This window comes from Rhinopithecus bieti, unplaced genomic scaffold (genome assembly GCF_001698545.2).
Source record: "Rhinopithecus bieti isolate Rb0 unplaced genomic scaffold, ASM169854v2 scaffold_3067, whole genome shotgun sequence".
Classification (NCBI taxonomy): domain Eukaryota; kingdom Metazoa; phylum Chordata; class Mammalia; order Primates; family Cercopithecidae; genus Rhinopithecus; species Rhinopithecus bieti.
The window spans coordinates 433,237-460,628 of NW_016804208.1; the positions used below are offsets into that span (position 1 = coordinate 433,237).

Sequence of the window (27,392 nt, forward strand, 5' to 3'; positions counted from 1 at the left end):
TTCAGGGAAGTGGCGTATCAGTTTTCAGTAATTTTTTACCATTATTCATTTTTGCTTGGAATAAATAAATCATTTATTTCATGTATAGGAAGAAAAATCTCATCTTCCTATTGATAGTGGAAGGTAACAGGATAATCATAGCAGTGATAATCTGATGTCATTTTAGACCTAGCAAGAGTAGATTATCTGTGACCCAGATAAAATAATTAGAAATTATTTTAACTTAAAAATAGTGGATTTCTAATCTCATTTTCAAGGTTAAAAGATTTCAACACAACCAGATGTTTCTGTTAAATAGACTAATCTGAAGCCCAATTCAAAAGGATTACCTCTGATTATTTTCGATTTAATTTTAAACAGGATTCAAATTTACATGTTTGTGCATTTTACTACAACTTATATTGAAATAAAATGTTTTCAAATCGATCTACTTCTAAGGGAAACAGGTTAGTCAAATCATTGTTTAGACTTCAGACTGTTTAGCCTGTTTTGTTTTTTTTTTTTTTTTGCTGTTTCTGAATGAAATGGATAGTGATGTTATTAATGTAATTGATGTTGTCTGAATTATTGAGCAGTAGTTCACACATAGCCAGCAATAATGTCCATTCTGATGAGCGCCAATACTGATAGTGCTGGATGATTGTATTCGTCATGTTTTCAGTCACTGGGCTTGGAGAGAGTTAATCAAGAAGTGCTGTAACAGCTGGTACAGCACATTCTGGTGAGGTTCTGACAGTGAGCTATTGTGTACCATGACACTGCTCTGACAGTTTATCTAAATTTTATATACAAGCATTTTTGTTTTCTGGGCTCTGTGAAGTTTATATAATAGTGTAAGCTTTTGATGATGTCTCTGGAGATTTTCTCAGTTGTGGTGAGGTTGGGGATAGGGTGAGACAGATGTATTTAGTTGCAATTTTGAAAAAGACTAAATTCTCAAACAAAAATATAGTGATTTTTGCATTTGGTTTCACAGGTACTATTGTTGGAGTCTATTTGAATTGCTGACGATAGCTTAAATCAAAGCTTTTCAAATTAAGAAGAAAATATTTTCTCCCAAAAATACTGGCTCATATTTAACTCATAAAGTTAATGTTTACTTAGGTAACTACAGGAGAAATCATAAATGCAGGGGTGACCATTTTAACATGGTTATCTTACTCAATGAAAAGTATCTTACGTTCAAAATGTTAAATCAGTTTAAAGGAGACTATCTACTAAACTTCATTTTACTAATCAATTAGTTGATTTACTTGCCTTTTAATCTATACACAGAAATGTAGTCCTGAAATTATTAATCCCTATAGTTAAATTTTGCCTAGTATTCTGCCAAGTTATTTTGAATTAACAGCATTCAGTAAACTATAACAATTATGTTTGATCTGCTCAACTCCAGGTCAGCATTGCAGACATGAACATCATTGCTAATTTTATTGACCCCAGCTCACTTATACTTCTATAAAGGAAGCTCTGTATACCATTTTGTTTTCCTCTGAATTTTGCTTGATAAAACAAAATAAATGTATTTCTAATATAGTAATTGTAATATATGAAAGATTTTATAGCTTTTTTAAAATCCAGAAAGTTAATTAAAATTTAAAATGTCCCTTCTTTTAAATATGCTTTTAATGTCATACAGTAAAATTGGGTATAATATTTTTTAGAATTTTGTATATGATCAGTTTATAAAAAAGTAGGTTCCCCCTTGCCAAGGGCATTTGTTTAAATACCAAGTTACATTTCATACTTACATGAAATAACTGTTTCTAAAAAAGAATTATCAAAGTTATTTTGATAATTGTGATGTGTGGAATTGGATTACTCTTTAGCATACACATGTTCCTATGTAAAAGCATATTTATATTGCATAATTTCTCTTTGCTCAGTGTAATAAACTGCTTTGAAGTATTTTTGATAAAAGTAATTAAAAACAAATCTTTTTCTATGATTTATATGTTCTTAAATCACTACTAATTGCTTGAGTGATTAAATAGATGCTTAAAAAATGTTGGTAAGGAAACTAAACATTTATGGGTTTTCCTTTTACTAACCATTTTTCCTAGACATTCATTTTATATTTCATGATTTAAATCCACACAAATATTCAATCTGACATTAAAATACAGGATTGCAGAAAGCAGTGAATCTTATATTTATGGTTTGCTTATGGTTTCAGCACAATAATTTATGTACATTTTATTGATACATTATTCCCTGAATCTCAGCCAAAGGGGAATATTAAGTACCCATCTTATTTCTACTAATAACCAAAAATCTTATCAAAGTATAATTGTGGTGTTAAAAGTGTAAGAGTAGTTAAATTTGAGTTTTGATTATAAACATAGTTTTTCAGCTGTTCCAAATATTCTAATTAGTGCAAGACTTATTTATACAAAACATTATTGTGTATAATCATCCTTGCTGGCTTCCTCTCTATATTCCTATATAATTACTTCTTGTATACTTGACTACTTTGACTAGATTGTAAGTTCCATGATGCTAAGGACTGTGTCATAATACTTAGTAAATTTTTGATAGATAGATAAATGAATAAATGCATCATGGTTTACATGTTTAGGACTTGTTTTTTCAACTGAATTACAAGCTCTTAGAGGGCATAGGATTTTATATGTGTAGTCTCTTGTAGTCCCTATTGTTTTATTTTTCATTATAAAACCACTTGTTTCTGTGTTTAAACATAATGTTGAAAAGTTACATTTTGAGGTAATTGAGGTATTTATTTCCAAACTGTCTCAGAAAGTAGGTAGTAGGCAATATCACTAAAATCTAAGACTGCCATTTATTGAGGAGTTTAAGGGGTTTCGACCTTATTAATTCATTTAATCCCCACAAAAACCTATGAGGTAAGCGTTATTATTTGGAAATGGAGGTATGGAGTTTTAGCAATTTTTTTTAGGTTGTATAGTCAGAAAGTCGCATGATTAAGAGAAGTGTGGGAATTATTTTGGAAAGAGATTTTCAGTGTCTATAAATATAAGATCTGTTGCCTTCTCACTTTTGTTCTATGATTGATGAGATGTTTATGTGAACTTCAGATCTCTAATAAAAGACATAGCTGGTCTTTTGTTGGAAATGGGTGCTTAAAGAACCATTAATTTGAAATGAGGAAAGTAGTTCTGACTTAAAAGGAAGACAGAGAGAGCTGAGATTAACAGAACATTTCCCTCTTTTGATTGGAAACAAAACTAAAAATAAGGAATCATGCTATTTCTTCATGTCCAGTTAGTTTAGTGCCGCAAATTTATATTAAGTTGACCATTTTATACAATATGTGCTGCTAACTAAGTGCTATGGGAAAATTTAAAGTTAAATGAGCTACTGTTCATAACTAATCACAGGTGCTAAGAAGTGAAATGAAAGTCTTTCTTAGAATTAATATAAATTAGTAATAGATAAAGCAGGCAAATCTTGAATTGTGAAACACTTGCCTGAGTAGTGTTTTCAATTTTTTTATTTTTAATTAATATATAATAATTGTACATATTTATGGGGTACAATGTGATGTTTCAATATTTTTATACATAATGTAATGATCAAATCAGTAATGAACTTGTCCATCACTTCAAACATTTATGATTTATTTTTGGTGAGAACATCCGAAATCCTATATTCAAGCTATTCTGAGATATACAGTACCTTCTCGTTGACTGTAATCACACTGCTGTGCAATAGAACACCACAATTTATTACTCCTTTCTAATTGTAACTTTGTACTCATTGACTATCCTCTTCCCCATCCTTCCCTTCTTTCTACCCTCCCCAGTCTCTGCTAACTACTGTTCTATTCATAATTCTATGAGATCAACTTTTTAAAGATTCTACATGAGTGAGAACAATCAGTATTTGTTTCTGTAACTGGCTTATTCCATTTATCCATGTGATCGCAAATGATCATACTTCATTCTTTTTTATGACTGATTAGTATTCCAGTGTGTATATATACCATATTTACTTTATTCATCTGCTGTTAGACACAGGTTGATTCCATATCTTGGCTATTGTGAAGAGTGCTGCAATAAGCATGGGAGTTTGACATACTGATTTTATTCCTTTGAATATACAGTTGTCCCTCACTCTCCATAGGGGATTGATTTCTGGACCCCGCAGGGATATCGGAATCCACTGATGCTCCTGTTCCTTTTGTAAAATGGTATAGTATTTGCTTATAACCTATGGGCATCTTCCGTTATACTATAAATCACCTCTAGATTATTTGTAATACCCAATGCAGTGTAAATACTATGTAAATAGTTGTTAAACTATATTATTTTTATCTGTATTTTTTAACATTTTAAAATAGTTTCTCTTAAAATATTTTTGATCCATGGTTGATTGAATCACAGCTACAGAACCGAAAAATATGGAGGGCTGACTGTGTACCCAGTGCTGTGATTGCTGGATCATACAGTAGTTTTATTTTTAACTTTTTGAGGTACCTCCGTACCGTTTTTTTATAATGGCTGTATGGATTTACATTTTCCCCAACAGGAGTAAGGTTTCTTCCCCAGATTGTGTAAGGGTTCCCTTTTCTCTACATCCTTGCCAACATTTACCTTTTGTATTTTTGATAATACCCTGGGATAATTCTAGCTGGGATGACATGATTTCCCATTGTGGTTTTTAATTTACATTTCTCTGATGACAAGTGGTGTTGAACATTTCCTCATATACCTGTTGGTCATTTGTATAATCTTTTCTCTATTTTAGAATCAGATTTTTTTTCTTTTCTCTCTCTTTTTTCTGTTGAGTTGTTTGTGTTCCTTATGTATTCTATGTATTACCCCCTTGTCAGATGTATAGTTGCAGAGATTTTCTTCCATTCTTTAGGTTGTTTCTTCAATGTATTTTTTTTTAAGAGATGGGATTTCACTCTGTCACCTAAGCTGGAGTGCAGTGGCATGATCATAGCTCACTGCAGCCTTGAACTTCTGGGCTCAAGCAAACCTCCACCCCTGAGTAGCGAGGTCTACAGGCACATGCCACCATGCCATACCTTCTATTTTTTTAAAGGTCTTTTGTTTTTGTAGAGACAGGGTCTCACTGTTTTGGCTGGGCTGGTCTTGAACTCCTGGCCTCAAGCAATCCACCTGCCTCGGCCTCCTAAAGTCCTGTAATTACAGGCGTGAGCCACCACACCCAGTCATTCACTGTGTTGTTTCCTTTGCTTCGCAGAGCTTTTTTGTTTGATGTAATCTCATTTCTCTATTTTTGTTTTTGTTGCTTTTGTTTTTTATGTCTTACCTAAAAAATCCTTATCCAGGCAATGTCATAAACCATTTCCTCTATGTTTTCTTCCAGTAGTTTCATAGGATCACGTCTTAATTGAAGTTTTTGATCCATTTTGAGTTGATTTTGTGTATAGAACAGTGTTTTAAACTCTAGATTAAATCACCGTAGTCATTAGGTGACCATGTGTAGCAGACTTAGAAGCATCAGCGAGACCTATAATAATAAAGAATGCAGGGGATAATTGAGGTTAGATTGAACTGTTTTCAAGTAGTCTAATGAAAATAATTGTTTTACTTTCCTCAGGTCTGCAGTTTGGCGGGTCTAGAAACTCCATTTTGAAATTGCTTGCAGGGTTAAACAGGTCCAGAGGCAATGGCTCTTACTTCCAGACTGAAAAGAGATAGTCATATAACAGATTGTTTATTCCTTTATGTGCGATTGTCAGGTGTGCCAAAGGACTCTTCAGCACATTCTTTCTCCTGTATGACAACATATGTGGCAAAGTGTTGCTTGGTGAGAATGAACTCAAAACAGGATGAGTTAGTTGGATGGATTGTATCATCAAGCGCTCTATGCCAAGAGGACTGGGTTCTCAGGTCTGTTAACCAGGAAACCTCTGGTGATAAATTCTTGCTGTTTATCCCACCCCCCTTGCAACCTCTCATTTTCCTAACATCAAGCCAAGAGACACCCCTTTCTCCCTTTCTCTTAGGAACTTCCCCCCCCTCCCCCATTCCAGGTATAATTTTACTACTTAGGATGCAGTTTTAATAGTCAACATAACTTTTTAGACTAGGCCTGAAAAATAATTTCTTAGGTAAGACCGCCCACCAGAAGATAAAATATTAGATAAAATAGGTAGGGCCTATATTTCTGTATGTCTTGCTGTTTCTAGTTCATTATTTTAAGGACGTCCAGTTTTAAAATAGTACATCATTCTCATATATCTTGGTCATGTAGACTGAGGAAAGTCTTAGATATTTTGATCATTAGACTGTAATCAAGGTGTAAATATTTATAAATAAAAGTGTTCTTATAGACAACACATAGTAAAAACTTGTTTGTTATCATTCCTGGACAAATGAATTTCTCTGGATAGCTCAGTTTTACATAAAACTAAGAACTTATACTTTGTATTTAAACTCCTTGAGGATAATAGTTATCTTATTGGTCGTTTCATGATGAGCACTGTGTTGAGTCTTTAGTATCGAATGAAGTTATCTGCATCAAAATATTTTAATTATTTTAGTGTTTTTTTATTCCAAAAGTATATTAAACTTAATTTGACACTTGAGGATAACTTGTGGTTTTTCGTATTCTTGATAGTAGTAACCCCTGTCCTCTTCCAGTTTGCTGTTTCTGTCCTGCTAGTGAATGTGATAACCTAATTTGTATTGCTCTGGGTATGTTATATGTAAGCACCAGTGCAAAAAGTTGATGATATGTTTAGTTGCTAAAATACAAATTGTACTTATAACAGTATTCTGGATAGCAGAGTTACAGAGAGATGAGCATTTGCCATTTCTAGAGGAAAAAAATAGCCTATTTTGGCCAACCTCACAAATCCTACTCATAAAGTAATGGTAAACATCACGTGGTTTGAAAGAATAACCGAATAACCATGCTTATGATGATTTAATAGATAGTATGCTAGTTATTTCCCAAAACAGATTCAAGTAAGGTATCAAAAACACTTGAAAATAAAAGCTTTTTCTGTATGAAATCTAAATCTGAAATCTTTAAAGTAGATTTTTTTAATGCCACCAATAAATCCCTCAGGATTATAAGCAAGTTGTAATTTCTGCATAGTAAAAATTGCCCTTAATCTTAGCTGGTGAGAGTAGTCTGACCTTGCTTTTGTCTTATACACCATGGAATACTTTATAGTTTTTAAGTGTTGTCCACATCTGTGATCTTAGGCCATTCATATACGTTTCCTAATAGCTGTTCTATTTCATCTTTCTCTTTGACTTCTATCTCATCTTTTTCTTTGTACTTTTGCACAAGCTGTTTTACTTGCTTTGGAACAATGTGTCACTATCAAAACTCTAAGAAACCATTAAAATGACTTCACTTACTTCCTTTACAGATGTGGAACCTGAAGCCCAAATTTCCTCTGAGACCCTAATCAGTGTTCTCATATGTTTGTAGACTGTGTTTTCATAAAGTAAGACATTTTGAGGAAATTACAACAAAGCTGAGAAAGGTTAATTATTAATAGAATTGTCACTGGATACCTTGAATTACAAAGCTTCATAGGAAAACTAATGAATATAGAATATGTAGCTAATCTATAACTTTTAAAAAATTCCTGGAAAATCTGTAAATGAAACTCTGTTATTGGTTATTAGTTATCTTAAAAGTAGATCAGTTTTCTCTAATTTTCTCTTATATAGGCTAACTGTAGTTATACAACTATTCGTAATGAAAATTCAATATTATGAGCTATTTATTTAACATCTCTAAAGAGATGTTTTTGAGTGAAGGTGCTGTTTATTAGCATCACTGGAAAAGTTTTACAGCCAAATAAGTTCTTGAGATTTTACTTGTAGCCACAAGTGTTTGCATGAATCGTACTGCTTAATAAGTCTACCTATGTGTAAACAAAGTGTTAAGGTAAAGTAAGGGATAAAAAGAGGAAAACTTCTCCAGCTTTTGGTGTATTTGAATGAATGTACTCTTTTGCACTGTTTCAAAGTATATTTAAAATACAAATAAATACCTAAAAATAAGATTGTGTAATTTGTATTTTGATTATTTGGCTATTACTTATAACAATTTACCAGTCTAATAAGTCTTCTGATAACACAAATTGAACCAGCATTTCCAGAAGCGATCTTGTTTGTTGAAATGTTATTTTTTTTTATTTTTTTTTTAACATTTTGTGTTAGAGCCTTATAGAAAGCATACAATTAGGGAATTGTATTATGAAAAAAGTTATTTTTCTGCTAAAAAAGAACTCTGGTCAGTTTAGTTTTCAGAATAATAGATGTTGTAATATGACAAATTCATAGATTGCCTTGTTGAGTTTTGTTGTTGTTTACAGAAACCTAGAACCAGTAGCCCTCTCTTAGGCAGTTTTCTGCTCATTAGTTTATTTCATATGTCATTGTAGTATTTATTTTTTAATGCATATTCACTAACAGTTAAATTGAAAGTAGATTGTAGACTTTCAAAGGAATCGTCAAGAAAACAAGTGTAATAAAAGGTTATATTTTAATGAAGTGATATTCTCACAATTTTGTGAGGTTTTGTATTTGAATAGGTTTTTTTGCATAATATAATGTTGATTTTGTTTTCCAAGGGGATTCCAGCAATGTATGAAAGATCATTTAAAATTCATAATACTCATATATAAACTGTTTAAATCTTTAGATATTCTTGGAATAAGATTAAAACATCATAGAATGGATACAGAATAAAGACTTAATAACTTTGTTACATCTGAATATAATTTTTTATTTTTAATAGGATACAACATCTATTGAAAAGATGTCAAACTGTTGTGAAGATATGTAAGTATAAAACTGAAGTATATAGTATTATTTAAAAATGGAAAGAACTGGATATATTTGAGAAATATGTGCATGTAGTAGAAAGATAATACAATGATGGCTTTTTTTGGTGCCTTGTCTGAGGCCTGTGCTAGACAAGCCTACCCCAGTCTTACAGTAGGGGTTTTCCAGCCATGATAGTTTTCACACTAAAATGCTGATCATTCTTGTGCCTTGTCTAACTAAAGTAAGTTAAATTATTTGTCCTGAAAGTACATCAAAAGAGATTTGCTACTGTGTTGTTGACACACATTCTGTTAATCCTGAGATTTTCCTCTGCTTCAAAAGTTGTGCTCGGTTGATTGACGACACAGATACAATATCTGCTATCCAGAGTTAAAACTCAGCTGCATGCCATAATGAAAGAAAAGCTGTATTTATGATGCTGGGACACAATTCATCAGAGTCCAGTAATGGATCCCCAGCCAACCTGTATTGTTTTAGCTGACTGAAGTGCACCATGGGAGTGCTGTCTTTCACTAATAATGCTGTCTTCTGTAGATCGAGGCCCCGAAAGCCATGGCAGCAGACCTTCTCAGAAGTTTTTGGCACTCGTTGGAAGATCCTGTGGTTCATTCCTTTCAGGCAGAGGCAACCACTGCGAGTTCCCTACCACTTTGCCAATCATGTCTAAACAGATGGATGGTGGGCACAGATGGGTCCTCCATGCTGGAAATGAGTTACAGGTTTTATGATAATAGAACTATGACAGTCTTCAAGTCAATTAAAATCCACCCACCAATCTTAGGCATCATAATGTGCCCCAGGCTTTATGTTAATAGTGATCTTGATCCTGTTGTGGGACTAGTACAAGATCTATATTTAAGTTTTAAAGCATGTTTACTTTCAAATTAGCTTTCCACAGGGATTTATTTAAATGCTTTTGTTATTAAATTCAAAAGGCAGTGATTAGGATGAAATAATTGTACATAATTTCTTTTAGTACTGACAGTGTTACAGATTCTAATTTATGGTAAATTTCAGATGTTTATTTAAAATTTTCACTTTTAAACAGTAACCAAATCTAAGTTTAATTATTCAGGTTTTACAAAAGTTGATACACCTTCTTGTAATATAGGTACATTTTCTTTTCAAATCCAATTTAAAATAACTTTTCCTTTTAAATGTGCTGCAACATTTTAAAATGCAGCAGCAATAGGAGTGAACAACAGCAACAAAAAACGGGCATTGGTTTCTTAGGAGTGGCTTTCTTATGTTTTCTTCTTTTTTCTTCACCAAAACCAACATTAAAGGACCACTGAAGTAAAACACCAACTACCTACCTTACTATAAAGGAAATGTTAAAATTTTTTTCACAATAATTTTTCAGTTTTCACCATTACTGTTGTAATTATTGATTGTGATTGAAATATTTGCTCCCAGGAGAACTCCTGACTGGTGAGCATGTATTCCTATTTTACCCTAAGATTTTAAGGAGCAAAAGGGGGAGAGAATTTGCAATAACTTCACAATTACCTTTTCTAGTGCAGTTACATTAGAATGCATATGTTTTTAAAATACTAGTATAACTAGATGATATGTAATGTACAGTATAAAGAGGAATATTGTGCTTTTGAAAAGATTATACTTTTTACTTTTATTTATGTACTAGTAGATGTAAAATTTCACATTGAAGGTTTATATATATTGGCCAACTCATATAGAAATTTTATTTATAGGAAGCTACTACTGAAAAAAGTCACTAACTTTGTGTACCTTTAATAATCCCTAAATTCAAATTAAATTTTAATTGGCCGGCTCTAATTTGCATTGAGAGACCTTTTACTAGTAGCTAGTGTTAGGAAGTGACCCTAAAATAAGAAAATACAATGATCTGTGTTTATCATTAACCTTATACAAATGTAAATTACTAATAGTGATGTTCTCTCGCAAGGCATAGAACATTTGTATGAAAAGACATTTAGTATGCTTTGAAAACTCAGCTTTTAATTTTTTTCCATTAGAATACTGCAAAACTCATATATCTTTTAAAAAATTTATGTACTCACAGTCTTTCCCTTGAAGAGAAGATTGAAAAAGTCTATTGTTCGTGAACCATGCTATTATTTTCCTTTTAGTTAATTTTGAAAGTAAGGAACAATACCTGGGAAATAATTAAACAGAAGGTTACCGTTGTTAGCCAGTTGTCTATACTGTGGTTAGTTCTTTCAGAAATTGTAAATATCTTATAGCATATTCTGAAATAATAGAGTACTTCTCAGAGATGTCAATATCATGTTTTTCATGTTCTAATTGGAATACTTTATTACTTACAAACTCCGAAGTGACAGACGAACATATTTATTGGTACTGAAAAGAGACGTAGTAAATTAAATAGAAGAAATATATTTATAAAGCTTAGTGAAACACAAAATTAGAATGTTAATGTCAGGCAAATGGGTTGGAATTTGTGCAAGCTATTTGGCCACCATTTGGTCTGGTGACAGAACTTTTATAAGGAAGTAATATATAGATAATGTAGGTCGATATCAGTTGAATGCCTTATATTGTATACATTCCTTTCAAATAAGGACCTTGAGAAAACAGCAGAACCAAGTGAAGATCCCCTAAAGAACTTTGTAGCTAATTTATACTTCCTGTAGTAGCAGTAGGTACACTGAAAGGTACTGGGCGGGGTCTCTTTCCCACTGTGATGATTTGTGTTCTTATTTTTCCTAGATTTACCACTTCTAGGACATATTCTTTTCCCTCTTCCTCTTTGCCTTTCCTGGTCCTGATCCCTCGGTAGTCAGTTCCCCTAAATTATTGGACTACACACTAATACACTAGAAAAGCATACGCTTATTTTATTTGAATGGCAGAAATGCTATCTATCAGTATATTTACATAAAAATGTATATTAAAGTATGTCTATATATACTTACACTGTGACTTTCAGTATTCCCCAGTTAGCATACCTAACCCTCCTGTGGGTATTGTTAATTCTTGTTAGACTACACTAGAGAAAAACCAACTGTCAGTTTCCTAAGCATACTGGTGTTCTTTCTGCGCCCTCTTTTGGCTAATTGATGTAATTATACTGGCTCTAAAGATTTACTGCCCCATAAGTAAATAGTATAGTCACATTCTGAACATATCAAAAGTATAAACTTAGGAGGAGTATATGTACAAAAATGTAAAATTTTATGAAAATGAACATGTTGTTTTTATGATGTTATTTCTAGTTCGTAGAATGTGATGACTGCGTTGCTTCATTTATGTACGTTCCCATTATATTCTTGCTGTCAATCAGAAATTTATATTAGATTAGGATAAACTAAGTTATTTTATGTATTTTATTTTAAACCTTACTTTGGCAGAGTAATTCCTTAGAATTGGAAAAGCTGTTACTTTAAAGTGACCAATTTATTACAAAACATAGAAATGTAGCTACAAAGACAACCAAGCATTTACTGTGTTTTAATGAATATCTAAAAAACTACATTTAGTTTATTTTACTCAGTTTTGAAATGATTTTTTTTACTGGCTTATGCCTTAAATAACTAAGAGATTAATGATTCTTTGTATACTTTTCCTTTTCTTTTCTTTGTTCTTTTTTTACCTTTCCCAGAGTTATATCTATAGTTTTGGTAGCCAATTTATTATGTATTCTGGATAACTGTGAAAACAACTAAAGGTGTTGGGCATTAGAAAATAATTGTGAGCAGTAAGATTACTGATGTAATATGTATGTTGGACTGAAGTATTTCTTTATAAACGTTCTATTTGATTTTAAGTAAAATGTATGTTAAAGGATGTTTTTACATCAGTAAAGTCATTTGTCGGCCTTCTGGAAATGAAAGGTTTTTACCTAGATACTGTAAGTTACACCTCCTTAACAATCATATTTGTCACTGTTGTTTTCTTCAAACAAAAATGTTTATGGGCTTCATGTAGGCTTAAGATTGTAGGCAAAGATGAACTGAGTTCAGGACCCCTCAAGCAGTAGGCATTCAGTTATAGAGCGATTGTAACCCAGACTTATGGTTTAAAAATATCAAGTTAGCTGATGTTTCTTTATAATAAAAATACTATTTTGCTTAAGAGTTGTATTAAAATATTTGTGCTTAACATTAGAAATAGCTATTTTAAATTGTAGTTAACATATTAAGTCTTTTCAGAAAAAAGCATAGTTTATTTTAATAATGAAAGAGAACATAATACATAGTGTTGACTATAACAGCTGAGTTAAAACATCTGTCAGAATTAACATCAGTGTATTTTTGCCAATGCATAGAGGCATTTTTCTCTAAGTATGATGGCTAATGATAACTATTCTTTGTTAGACATTCAAGTCACTTCCATACAAGTAACTAGTTGGTGATATGTTTTGCTCCGAAGGGTGTATTAATTCTGAATGCTAATCATAAAGACTTAAGTTAGGACAACATTTCAAACCAGGAAGTGTGAATTGATTTAGATTATGGCCACACAATTTTCTGTGTGTTAGCTCTTGGGGCAGTTTGAGTGTTTTCACATGTATTGCTATAAAATCACAATGTATCAAGCTCTGGTTTAATATGCCATTAATATTAATTAACAGAGCTGCTAGTCTCTCTCTGGACTTTTCTCTAGTCTCTGCTTCTCTTGCGTCAGTAGATTAGCTCAAGTTTACCGAGTTTAATAACCTATAGTTACTTTATTAAATAAGTTTCTGACATGACCTCTAATATACATAGATATATCTAGAATATATTTGATAAAATTCACACATACAAACATTGAGTAGTTTGCTAATAGATACAAATATTAGATTTTCACACAACTCTACTACTGCTTTAAAAAAACATAGGTATTGGTAAGTGTAGCAAATAAGCCATGTACATTTAATGTGTTCTACTTGCTAGTATTAACTATATAATTAATGAATGTGTTATTTAATGCCCAAGTTTGTTAACTTTTACTCTAGAAATCATCCTCTGAATTTATCTATAAATCACAAATTTCATATGCTCTGTATTTAGTCATTCTCAGTTGAATTCTAGAACATTCCACAGTACAATGTGAGAAAGTATTAGAACCAACTTGCTTGAACTGTTTTGAACCAATGTTGTAATTCTATGTATTAATCAGTATTTAGCATTTCTGCTACTTTTGAGGTGATGATGGTTTAACTTCAGGAAAGTGACTTTTCTCTGATTTCTTTTATTATCATTGTGCAGTTTTTAACAACAAAACTTAATACATCTTTGTCAGTTTTTCAGGTGTTGCAATACTGCCTGCTAATTTGAAGCAGAAATAACAATGGTATTTAAAAAGTCATTGATATTACTGGTATTTTCCATTATCATTACTTTTTTTACAATTATTATGTTCTTTTTGCCTTGTCCATCCTAGAGAGTAGGTACAAATGAGTAGTGAGTATCCAAAAACTTACTAAGATGGAGAGAAGGCTAGATGGGGCATGAATAATCAGCATCTCAGCAACAGAGTTGACTGGAGCCAGTTTCTGACATCAGAAATTCTCTTTGCTATAATCATTTAGCCTTATCTCTTATTTATACCATTTTTATTGGAGGAGTTGTTAGTGCATATAAACATTTAGTTTGAATTATTTAACTTAAGGAATTTATATTGATGTTTCTCTTCAGTTGGTCAGATGCCTTTGATAAATATTTTAGTTTTAAATATTATAATTGTGTAGAGTATGGTAACGTGAATTGTTAACAATAATGTGGAAAACACAGCTATTTAATGCAGAGGAGAAATGAATAGGTTGCCCAAACTTTGAAAAATCTGGTACCTTTTCTGGAAATCTCTTATTGCAAAGAAAAGATACTGAGTATATAGAAAATTTTGTCACCAGAGGAAAAATAAACAATATATAAGGGTGGCTTTCACTTTAACATTTGGGATATTTTGGAGTTCTTGATACCCTGAAAGTCTCCATTTGTATTGGTATTTTGAATATCTGTAACATGTAATGTCGTGCTTATAACAGTTCAACACTGGTTTTGTTGGTATTGATAGCTTTATATATAAACAAAGATGTGGACAAAATAGCTTAACAAAAGTTGTGGGCTTTTTTGTGGCTTCGCCTGCCTGTTTGACTAAATGCAGGGTTTATTTTGCAGGCTGTTAACTAAATGGAAGGCTTATCTGCGTATTGCAAGCTGTATATTCTTGCCAGTATGCATTGGATGATATTTTAACCTACTGGTGCCTGAAGTTAGTGTTTTATAACCTCAACAACTATAAAACATCCTGGTGCTATTCACTTTAGCATTGAGTGACATTTTTAATTCCTGTACCAAAGAGTTAATTTTCTTTTGGGTTGACTGCGTTTTCTTCTCACATCGTTGTGTGTTTATAAAGTAGAATTTAATGTTACTAAGAACAGTTTGATTAACAGATCTTATTTTTTGCATGCCGCTGTGGCAATTTAATGGATTTTAAATGTTTCTCATTTGGACTTTTTTTTAGTTAGGCATGTATGGATTTTAATTTTGTATTTTAATATACCTTGGCTACTTTAAAAGGTAGTTTGATAGGCTGAAATTACAAAAGATAATTGAAGCACTTTTCACAAGTTGTTTTATTTCTGCAACAATGAATAAAAAAATAAGAACTCTAATATTATTTATATAAATGAACTGTATAGCTTATTGGGCACTTTAATGAACACTGAAACAAAATACTAAAATGAAGAGTTAAGGGTTCATTCTCATTACAAATCAAGAATTCAGCGTGTGTGTGTGTGTGTGTGTGTGTGTGTGTAATCGTTAGTGGCTTTAAAGAATAATATTGCCATTTGTCTACTTTGCAAATAAAGGTAAAAGACCACCTTTAAAATATATGTATGTGTACATATGTGTGTGTAGATATATATAGAGAGAGATACGGAGAGAGAGAGAGATGCTTTCCGAAGAGGAAATGCATATGTACCTTGATTTAAGCAAAACTGATAACAGAAAATTGAACTTAATGAAAAAAAAAGTCGATATGGTTGCTTACTTTACATAGAAAGTTAGAGTAAGATTATTTTTAAAACTAATTTTGCTTAGTAGTTCATTTTACAAAATGAAGAAAACACCCTTTAAGTGTACTCATAATTTAAAACACCTTTCAAATGTAATTGTCCAAATGTAATACTGCTGTGTATACTATTTTGGTTCCAAATTTTTCCCTTTAAAACTCTCAAAACAGTGTCCTTACAACTGCAGCTAAAATGGTTAATCATTCTGGCAAGAAGGTGACAGTGTGTGTATTGGAAAAGCAGACAATGACATTCGAAAATATTTTGCATTATTGTTAGCTAAAATCAGCCTCTCCTTGAATGTAGATACAGTATATGGTTTTGCAGTGAATTCTGAATGGAAAAAAAGAATCAAGTCTGAAGTTTATGTGAAATGTGGCTTCAGATCGTTTAAACGATATGTAGAAATCTAGATGAACGTAATCATTAGAGGTGAAAGCAAAATTTGTTTGAAAGCCTAATGAGATGAAGTAGCATTGTCCCTCTCAAATCTGCCAACAATATTCCCTAGATTATGTTGACACTATATTGATTCTGAGTAATTTGGCTTGTTTATGCATGGTTTAAATGCGTGTGGCTGAATGCAGTACTTTTTCAAGTTATTGAGTAGTAGAGAATTCACCACTATTCACTGTCTCCCAGAGATGAACATTTTAAAGAAAAAAAATTAGACAAAGATAGGCTCTTGGAAGGACAGAGCACACATGGATCATGCTGTATGAGCTCACTTTGTGTCCCTGGAATTAGTGTTTTTTGTGTGTGATCTGACTGGCAAGTTTAATGAATAGCCAAACTCTGTGTTATTTTTGAGGCTCCTAAAATTGTGTGTGAACCCCAAGTTCTGTCTAGTATTATATCCCTAAAATGCTTTTATTTTGATAGTAGTATGTTCCAAGTGCCATCGGAAGATCCTGTTTTTAAATTTGTCAAGCATTGTATTATTCAGTGCATAATATGTATAGATCTGAGTGCTGTTTTCCTTGCATTGTCTTTTATTTTTACCTTGTCTTTCCCCTGAGAGAATTTAAAGAAAATCTTCGCGAACATTTCTTGTGCTGATGGTAATTGGGAAAATAGTGGTTGAGGGATATAAGAATAGATTGAGGGAGTAAAATGGGTGAAAATGACAAGTGGGAACCATGCAGCTGATATGTATTTGTTTAGATGAAAAGTCTACACTGGTTCTTAAAATGAAAATCAAACCATGTATCTACCTTAAGAACAATGTTGTTGTTTTTAATTTATTGTAGTGATTTCGTTTTATTCACATAATATTTCTATTTTCTTTGCAGATTGTTTTAATTTAAATTGTGGAATTTTACTTCTCAAAATGTATTACGTACTGTATTTTTTTAAATCTTATTTTAAATAAATATTTTTTTAAAACCTAGGACTGTTTTTCTCATCTTACCTTTTTTACTTATGAAAATTAACCCAAATTCTAGATTTCAGCACTACCAATGTAATAGGTCTCTTTAAAACATTTTATACAATATGGATAATTATTCATGATTACTAGTCTTAGGATATTGTTCTACCATAATCACAAAATTCATTAACTGTTCAGAAAGAACTAGGTGTACATACTAGGGTTGAAATTGACAAACGCAATATTTCTAGTTAGGCATATTTATCTTAGAGATGACCCAGATGGCTGGATTCAGTCACCCAATTTATTTAACATTTATTATGGCAGACACTATTTTATAGAAGTATTTTTTCTTGAGGGCAATAATTTACATACAATAAAATGCAGAAACTTTAAGTTTGCATCTAGGCACTGTTTTAGATCTGGCAATATTGAATTAAAGACTTTGCTCTTAAAAAGTTATATTCCAAGAGTACTTAGTTTTTTGTTGACAAATATTCTTAAGCCTAAACTAATTACTTTTCTTGTAAGAAGTCACAAAGCCAGTAAACATGAGTTGGCCAAAAAAAATCATCAGCTCTGAAAAGACAAATCAATCAGTAGGTCTTACAAACAGTGAGTTAGTAGAAACTGCCCTGAGATTGAAAGACAGAAGTTTAACTTTATTTTTAAAATTCTTAGGCCGAGACGGGTGGATCACGAGGTCAGGAGATCGAGACCATCCTGGCCTACACAGTGAAACCCCGTCTCTACTAAAAAATACAAAAAACTAGCCGGGCGAGATGGCGGGCGTCTGTAGTCCCAGCTACTTGGGAGGCTGAGGCAGGAGAATGGCGTAAACCCGGGAGGCGGAGCTTGCAGTGAGCCGAGATCGCGCCACTGCACTCCAGCCTGGGCGACAGAGCGAGACTCCGCCTCAAAAAAAAAAAAAAAATTTATTACCAGAAAAGTAATTTTGAAAAATATTCTAGATTAGTAGATAAATTATTTGATAGATTTGCCAAATAAAACTATAAATTTTGCTCTATTGGTAAGTCAAAGCAGATTTGTCAGAAAGTCTGCCTTCTGACAAACTTTTAAGGATTATAAATCTTTAATCTTGTTTCTTTTGCAATTTCCTTTGTTTTGATTCTAGCTAGCATTTATAATAATGTTTTCTTAGTGCTAAGTTACAATTGGTCTCAAACTTTTTGGTCTCAGGACTCCTTTACATTCATAAAAATTACTGCAGGCCCCAAACAATTTTTGCTTATGTAAGTTATGTTTATCAGTATTTATTGTAATAGAAAATAAAACTGATCAGGATCTATGAGAATTTGAAACAAAATGGGAAAAAATTTAAATAGTTGCTAATTCATTTAAACATAATCTCATTGCGTGTTAACATAAATAACGTTTTTATTTAGAGACCCATGATTTTATGTTTCTGCAAAGCTCTCATATCTGCCTTCATAGAAGGAAGTTGGGTCTCATACTGCTTCTGCATTCGACCAGTTGAATTGTTATTTTGTTAGAAGTATCTGGAGAAGTCTGATCTTGTGCAGATAATGTAGTTGGAAAAAGGAGAAGTATTCTTACCATCTTTTCAAGTAACTGGATATTCTCTGGTACTACACAAATACTCAAGTGATGGTTTCTTAAAGTTTAGTTAGTTGCAACGTGGAGTCAGAAACAATACCAAGGAACTTTTCATATTCTTAAAATCCACTGGTCTCTTTTCAGTTTGGAAAAGCCATACAAAATTAATTTATTAATATTACCACTGGTCTTGTCAGAAGTATTGCTTTTAGCCATACAAAATAAAATTAAATTGATTAATATTACCACTGACCTTGTCAGAAAAGTAAGTATTGGGAAGCAGTTAAGTTTATGGTGACATTACATTTTTCAGAATTGTAATTTTCACGTGAAAGTTTGAATTTTGTCATTGGCAACCACATACTGTCAGTAGTTGTCCTTGAAGTGACAGGTTACCTTCACTTATTTTTGAGAAGATGCTTGCCAAATACCCAACTCTGAAAAACTGCGGTTTGTCAGTCATTCCTTCAAGTATAAAATGGTGTTCCATGAAAAAAAGTGGCTGGTTCAGCTTGCAACTCAAACAGTCACACAAGTGCTTTTCTTTAGTAATATACTATTAAACTCTGGAATTCACCTGAAGTGCTTTATGTGTACTTCCATTTTGTCAAACAGAATATTTAAAGTGTGCTCAAGAACAAGCTTTAGTAAAATTAATGGTTTTTACTGTTTCATCAGTGTTAAGTGAAACTGGCTTGTCACTTTTTTTGAGTTAAAGTGTGGTTTAATCTAGTTAATTTGGCTCTGTTTGGGGAGGAAAGCAATTGGGGAAGGCAGAGCAGAGCAACATACTTTTGAGACTGGATTCATTTACTCTGATAAGTGAGAAGAAACGTCCACTGCATAAAAATAATTTGAATTTTATCTGTATATTTTACCTTTTGAACACTTAAAATATGTATCCTTTACAGATTCACATCTACTTAGCCTTGTTATAAAGAGGCAAAAACTAAAAATATGTGATACTATTATAAGAGTGCAAAATCATTTGAGAAGTTGCCAGATACTGTAGATGAACAAATGCATACAAATGCTGCTCTAGGCTGACCAATTACCCATATGAGCAGCAATTATATTAGCTTGCAAGGGCAATTGGAAGGAAAATTGGACCCTGTGGACATCCAGCTGAGCAAACAGTACTGAGGAAGGATAGAGGATATGTTAGCTTGAAAAAAAAAAATACATCTAAGCTAACTTGAAAAAATATTTATATCAGTCACAGCACATTCTTTGTATGTCCTCTGGATGACTAGTATTTTCAAATTAGGCCCCTTCTCCAAACAAGAAAGCACCTCTGTTTAAAGATCAAACAATAAAAATAGCAATGTGTTTTGCATTTTTTTTTTTAGAAAGCCAGACTATTGAGGAAATTAGGAACTTGGAATATACAATTCCAAGCACTCAGATATTACTGTATTTGAGTGTGTCTTTAGTAGTAAGTTTAATTGTAGCATGGTTTGGGTGATATTTATCTTTCTTAGTATTGAAATTTACAACTTTAAAAAATTAGACATGTTCTGTCCTCCCCACAAGTAGCTACTGGCCATAACTGAAGGTTTTAGTACGTAATTCGAGATGGAGGTTTTATAGTTCCACACTGAAACTATGAATGGGTAATCCTAGCTGAAGTCAGGACCAACAAGTTAGTGAAATTTGTTTTATAACTTGTATAAGCTTTGTAGGTGTAGACCAGGTATCCTCATTATGTTAAACAGGTTCATATTTTAAATGGTGTCTAGGAGTAACCAGTATCAAGGTTTTTTGGATGGTCTGCACTTATAACTTGATGTCTGGCTTTTAGAGAGTGTTTCAGTGTTCAAAAGCATTTCTGATATTCTCATCATGGAAAAGTACCCACAATGTGGAAAATGCTGATCCAGTCAGTGCACAGTACTGTGCTGTGAAGTGCTCTAATTTTTGTCATTTACTTTTCATGTGCGTTTTTTTACATTTGAAAGTCTCCAATAATTTGGGTAATCACTGTGATAGGAACCTTCTAAGAGGGTCTTCAGTGATCCTTACTTTTTGGTATTCAAAGCCTTGTAGAATCTTCTTTTTCCTCCTCAGAGGTGAACACTGTTTTAAACATGGTATGTAGCATTCTGATACATGTTTTCATACTTTATGTAAACATGAAAAGTAGTTTGATCAGTTTTTAAAATTTACATAACCCTCCCACAACAGCCCTGATCTCTTGTCCCTACTTTCCCGCCCGCCCCCTCCATAGCACTTATCACCATCTAGAACAAAATGGAAAAAATTCCTGTTATCAAAATCTCCACTCCCACCCTCCTCCCCAAAAGTAGCTACTGGCCATAATTTGGTGTGCATCATTCCACTCCCCTTTCTTCACATAATCATATGCATTATATGATATTCCTATCATATAATGTATATGGTTATCCCTATTAACATATAGTAACTTTCTTTTTGAGACAGGGTCTGCCTCTGTCACCCAGGCTGGAGTGCAGTGGCACAATCTCAGCTCACTGCAGCTTCCACCTCCTGGCTCAAGGCATCCTCCCACACCCAGCTAATTTTTATATTTTTTGTAGAGTCGGGATTTTGCCATGTTGCTCAGGCTGGTCTGCAACTCCTGAGCTCAAGCAATCTGCCCACCTTGGCCTCACAAAGTACTTGATGATAGGCGTGAGTCACCGTGCCCAACCTCTTTTCTGTACAGTTCATATCAATAAACTATTATTTAACCATCCCTCTATAGTGAACATCATAAAGATTTTTTTTTCTATTAGTAGCAGTGCTATGGAGGACAGTCTTGTGCAGAAATCTTTGTGCCCATTTGCTAGTATTTCTATAGGTAAAGTCTAGAAGTCAAATTGACAAGTCAGAGGATGTACATATTTTTAATTTTGTTAGGAAGTACCAAAATGTCTTCCAAATTCTTTACACACATCCTCACACGAATACTATTAATCTTTAAAATTTGTAGCAAAGTAATAGAAGTGAACATCCAATTTTTTCTCCTGTGTATTCCTTGTTTATGGTTTTTGACTAGATTACCTTTCCTTGTCGAATGTTGGTAACTTTTTATTAATGTATTTCCTGGGTATTATTTTTTAATCTATTTAATACGTTTCTAAAATTTAGCCCAGTCACTTTTCTTTATGGTGATTGTTCCAGTTACTTTTGCTGTATAACAATCCCAAAGTTAGTGACATAAAACAACCAACCATTTTTTTATGGTCACAGTTTCTGTGGGTCAGGCATTCAGAACGGGCACAGCAGCTTTTCTGTTTTCCATGGTGTCTGAGGTCTTAGCTGGAAGACTGAAAGATCTTGGAAGATTCAATGGCTGGCAACTGCAATCAACAGAAGCCTAGTTTACTCACATACCTGATAGTTGATGCTGGCTGTCAGCTGGGAGCTCAGCTTGGGCTATTTTCCAGAACACCTACACGGACCTCTCCGTATAACTGGGCCTCCTTACAGCATGGTGTCTGGGTTCTAGAAGACAGTGGCCCAAGACAACCAGAAAGAAATTATATCACCTTTTATCACCTAGCTTCAGAAGTCACAAACCTACTGTAGTCACAAGCTTACCCAGAGTCAGTGGGAGAGAACATAACTCCATTTCATGGGAAGAGTGTCAGAGTCACATTTCACAGGGAAAGTATATAGGATGGGAGATACTGTTGAGGATATCTTTGGAAAATTAAATTTGCCCAATCATTATGTTGTATGGAAGAATTAAACTACCTTGAAATTTAATACTTTTTATTATGACTTCTGGGTTTTATTACCTTGTTTAGAAAGGTCTTTCCTAAATCAAGATTATGTATTTTCCTTCATTTTCCAAAACTTTGATATTTTGTTTTTTTAAATATTATGCTCTTGAATCCATTTGGAGTTTATTTTCATAAACTCCAATGTAGCTTTATTTTATGAACTTCAATGTTTTGTACATTTTGGAAACTTTTGTTTCTGTAATAGTATATAGTGAGAAACTAAATTATTTCAGATGGACAAAATATTAACAACACATAAGATCTGACAGTATAAAACTCCTAAAAGAAAATATATGGGGAAAAGCTTCATAATATTGTTGACTTCTTGGAGATAACACCAAAAGCACAAGCAACGAAAGCAAATATAGACAAGTGGGACTACATCAACTTTAAAAGTTTCGGCACAGCTAAGGAGAGTTGATAGAATCAAAAGGCAGCCTATCGAATGGGAGGAGGTATTTTCAAACCACATATTTGCTAAGAGGTTAATCAAAATACAAAAGGAGCTCCTACAACTTAATAGCAAGAAAAAAATCCATATAAATCCATATAAAGGCTGATTAAATAATGGGCCAACGACTTTAATAGATATTTCTCCAAAGAAGACACACACATGACCAACAGGTACATGAAGGGATGCTCAACATCACTAATAGAGAAATGCAAAACTACAACAAAGTAACATCTCAAAACTGTTGGAATGGCCATTTAAAAAAAATAATGTTGGTGAGGATGTGGAGAAATTGGAACCCTTGTGTACTGTTACTAGGAGTGTAAAATGGTGCAGGTGTTTTGAAAAGCAGTATGGAAGTTCCTTAGAAGAATTAGAAATGTTATGTGATCCAGGATTCCCACTTCTGGATATTTTTAAAAAAAAAAAAAAAAAAAAAAAAAAAAACAGGGTCTGGAAGAGATATTTGCACTCTGCATTTCATTGATGCATTATTCATAATAGCCAAGAGATGGAAACAACCTAAATGTCCAATGATGATTGAATGAATTTAGAAAATTTGGTATATACATATAATGGAATGTTATTCAGCCATAGAAAAGGAAGGAAATACTGTTAGATGCTGTAACTTGAACTTTGACAACATTTTGCTAAGTGAAATAAGCCAGCCACAGAAGGACAAATATTGCATGATTTCACCAATAGGAAGTATCTAACGTAGTCAAGCTTGTAGAAACAGTAGAATGGTGGCTGCTGTAGGGAGGGGGAATTGGGAAACTGTTGTTCAAAACGTATAGAATTTCCATCATGCAAGTTTAAAAAGTTCTAGAGCTCTGTTGCATAACATTATGCTTATAGTACTGTACTATACTTAAAATGTAACAGTACTGTACTGCATATTTAAAAATTTACTAAGAGGATTGATCTCATGTACTTTTGCCACAATAGAAAGTAATGTGAAGTATGAAAACAATATCTGAGGAGTGTAATACTAAATTTGTATAATTAAAAATACCAAGATTAATTACATGCTAATGTTTTGCTTTTTTGTTTCAGTTTTCTCACTTTGTCTTCTAAAAACATGGAACGTTACAGATACATCTAACTCCTTAACCTGCCGTTTTCCTCCCTGGAGGTAGCCACCATCCTAAAGTCAGTGTGAATTATTTTCATGGATGTTTTTGTACTTTTATGATGGATGTAGCATCCATAAATGATACTATTTTAAAATTTTACATTTATGTAAATTTTAATCAGCATCACATTTTAAAAACAAAATATCTTTATTCATGTAGATCTAGGTCATTCATTATAAATCCCACAGAACGATTATTTGAATAAACTGTAGTTTATATATTATTCACTAAGTGGATTATTTCCCTTGTTATTAACTTGTTCAAAGAGAAGTGAAATAGTGGAATGGTAAGGTATGTGCATCTTCAACTGTAAAAGCTTTCCCAAATTGCTCTTTAGTCAAACCAATTTACACTCCAACCAACATATCGTTTTATCTTCCCCCACATCCTCACTAACCCTTGATATCATTATATGTAATGAATTTTTCCAATTTGTTATTCATACATATTTTTGCATCTTCCTGCATCATTTGTCAGTCCAATAATTTACCAGGAATCTAATGTAATTTTCTGAGAAAAGTCTTTGTAAATATCGAGAAAAGTGAATAAAACATGACTCTAATAACTCCATAATTCATGAAGGATATATTTTCTTAAAAGGTAAAATATATCTTTTTTACCTTTTCAGAAAAGGGATGAGTCAACATCTAAGTCAACATCTAAGACTGTAATATAAATATGAATAAAAAATATGCTCTTATGAGGTAGCCAGAGATAAACCACATTAAAGAATAGAGTTCGACCCCTCTAAAGTTCAGGGTCCACTTGATTGTATTTATTTCTTAAGAGCAGCGATTCCCTTTTTTTTAATCTTTCACAGGTAGAATATAAATTTGTAAAGTCCTTATAAAAATTAATAAGTATTGCCTGTTGAGATCTTATTTTCATATTTTATTTATCTAGCACATCAAGATTAGCTCAATAATTTATATAATCACATGAGGGTAAATTAATGAGCTTTGGTTGCATTTATGTAAAAGTGTTTGAATCCAAATCTTTCATGTTACAGATGTGCTTAACTGTTACTGGGTCTTCATAGAAGTAAAACCACACTGGGGAAAATACCACAAAAATTTTTTGTTTAGCACATTTTTTCACATCTGATTTGCAGTGTCATTTGTGTCCTTGAAGTATAGCTTGCATTTAATTCTTCTAGTGGTTATGTTAAAAATTTCAGAAGCATTTACCTATGTATTTCTAATTGTAATATTCATGTAAGAAATGGTATCTGTTAGTAACTCCTATTTGAAATAAGAATTTATGTTTTTCTTTTCTTTTCTTTTCTTTTTTTTTTTTTGAGATGGAGTCTTGCTTTGTCGCCCAGGCTGGAGTGCAGTGGCGTGAACTCAGCTCACTGCAAGCTCTGCCTCCTGGGTTCACGCAATTCTCCTGCCTCAGCCTCCTGAGTAGCTGGGACTACAGACACCAACCATCATGCCTGGCTAATTTTTATTTATTTATTTTTATTTTTTTATTTTTTAGTAGAGACGGGGTTTCACCATGTTAGTCAGGATGGTCTCGATCTCTTGACATCATGATCCACCTGCCTCAGCCTCCCAAAGTGCTAGGATTACAGGCGTGAGCCACCGTGCCCAGCCTATGTTTTTATTTTCTATCGTCATACTTTTTAAAATATAATTTGGAGTTTAATAGATTATTTTCTGTCTTCTATTTTAAAATCAATCACCCCAAAAGTTTTCTCAGGCCACTCTACAGCTCCCCCTCCTTAACTCCCATGCCTCCAAGGAAACACAGATCTGTTTTCTGTGACTGTAAGTTAGATTTGCCTTTTACAGAATTTCACATGAATGAAATTCTCCTTTTTTTTTTTTTTTTTCTTGGAGACAAAGTCTCTCTCTCTTTCTGTTGTCCAGGCTGCTGGAATGCAGTAGCATGATCATCACTGCAAGCTGGAACACCTGGGCTCAAGCAATCCTTCTGCCTCAGACTCCCAAGTGGCTGGGATTATAGGTGCAATTCACTGTGCCCGGCTTTTGTCCTTTGTTTTTCACTGGCTTTTGCTCAGCATAATACTTTTGAGATTCATTCATGTTGTGAGTATGTTTCTTTTCATTTCAGCACTTTAAAAATGTCATCCCATTTTCTCTGACCTATAAGTTTTCTACTGACAAATCTGTTAGTCTGATGGGGGTTTCCTTATATGTGACTTGATGCCCTTCTCTTGTTGCTTTTAGATTTATTTCCTTTGTCTTTGGCTTTTGACAGTTTGACTATATTGTGTGTGCATTGGAAAAGACCTGTTCAGGTTTAATATACTTGGGAATCACTGCACTTCTTCTATCTGGATGCCTGTATCTCTGGCAAGAGTTGGGAAGTTTTTAGCTATTCTTTCATTAAATAGGCTTACTGTGCTTTTGGCCATCTCCTCTCATGGAACTCCCAAGATTGGAATACTTTGTCACTTTATGAGGTCCCATGTGTCATCATAGGCTTTCTTCATTTTTTAAATTTGACTGAATTTTTTCAAATGACCTGCCTTCAAGTTGAGAAATTCTTTCTTCTGCTTGATCTAGTCTATTGTTGAAGCTCTCTATTGAATTTTTTATTTCATTCATCGAATTCTTCAGTTCTGGGATTTCTGTTAAGTTCTTTTATTTTGTTATTATTATACTTTAAGTTCTGGGATACATCCTCAGAATGTGCAGGTTTGTTACATAAGTATACACTTGCCATGGTGATTTGCTGTATCCATCAACCCATCATCTACGTTAGGTATTTCTCCTAATGCTATCCCTTCCCTAGATCCCCAATCTTCTGACAGGCTCTGGTGTGTGATGTTCCCCTCCCTGTGTCCGTATGTTCTCATTGTTCAACTCCCACTTATGAGTGAGAACATGCAGTATTTGGTTTTCTGTTCCTGTGTTAGTTTACTGACACAGTAAACACAGTAAAATGATGGTTTCCAGCTTCATCCATGTCCCTGCAAAGGAGATGAACTCATCCGTTTTAATGGCTGCATAGTATTCCATGATGTATATGTGCCACATTTTCTTTATCCATTCTATCACTGATGGGCAAGTGATGGGCAAAAATCATAGTTTTTTGCTATTACGAACAGTACTGCAATAAACATACATGCACATGTGTCTTTATAGTAGAATGATTTATAATCCTTTGGGTATATACCCATTAAGGGGATTGCTGGGTTAAATGGTAATTCTGGTTCTAGATCCTTGAGGAATTGCCACACTGTTTTCCACAATTGTTGAACTAATTTACACTCCCACCAACAGTGTAAAGGTGTTCCTGTTTCTCCACATCCTCTTCAGCATCTCTTGTTTCCTTACTTTTTAATGATCGCCATTCTAACT

The 27,392-nt window shown here is 33.1% G+C and overlaps 1 protein-coding gene across 2 annotated transcripts in view; it reads left to right on the forward strand.

Annotated features, from left to right (window-relative positions):
- ZDHHC21 (zDHHC palmitoyltransferase 21) overlaps nucleotides 1-17,168 on the forward strand; it is a 74,681-nt gene extending 57,513 nt beyond the window's left edge. For both annotated transcript variants that reach the window (XM_017867180.1, XM_017867179.1), the window contains 2 exons: nucleotides 8,722-8,765; nucleotides 9,306-17,168. In XM_017867180.1, coding sequence (XP_017722669.1) covers nucleotides 8,722-8,765; nucleotides 9,306-9,438 — 177 coding nt within the window. In that variant the 3' untranslated portion in view covers nucleotides 9,439-17,168. The remainder of the gene's footprint in view (nucleotides 1-8,721; nucleotides 8,766-9,305) is intronic.
- The last annotated feature ends 10,224 nt before the right edge of the window (nucleotides 17,169-27,392 follow it).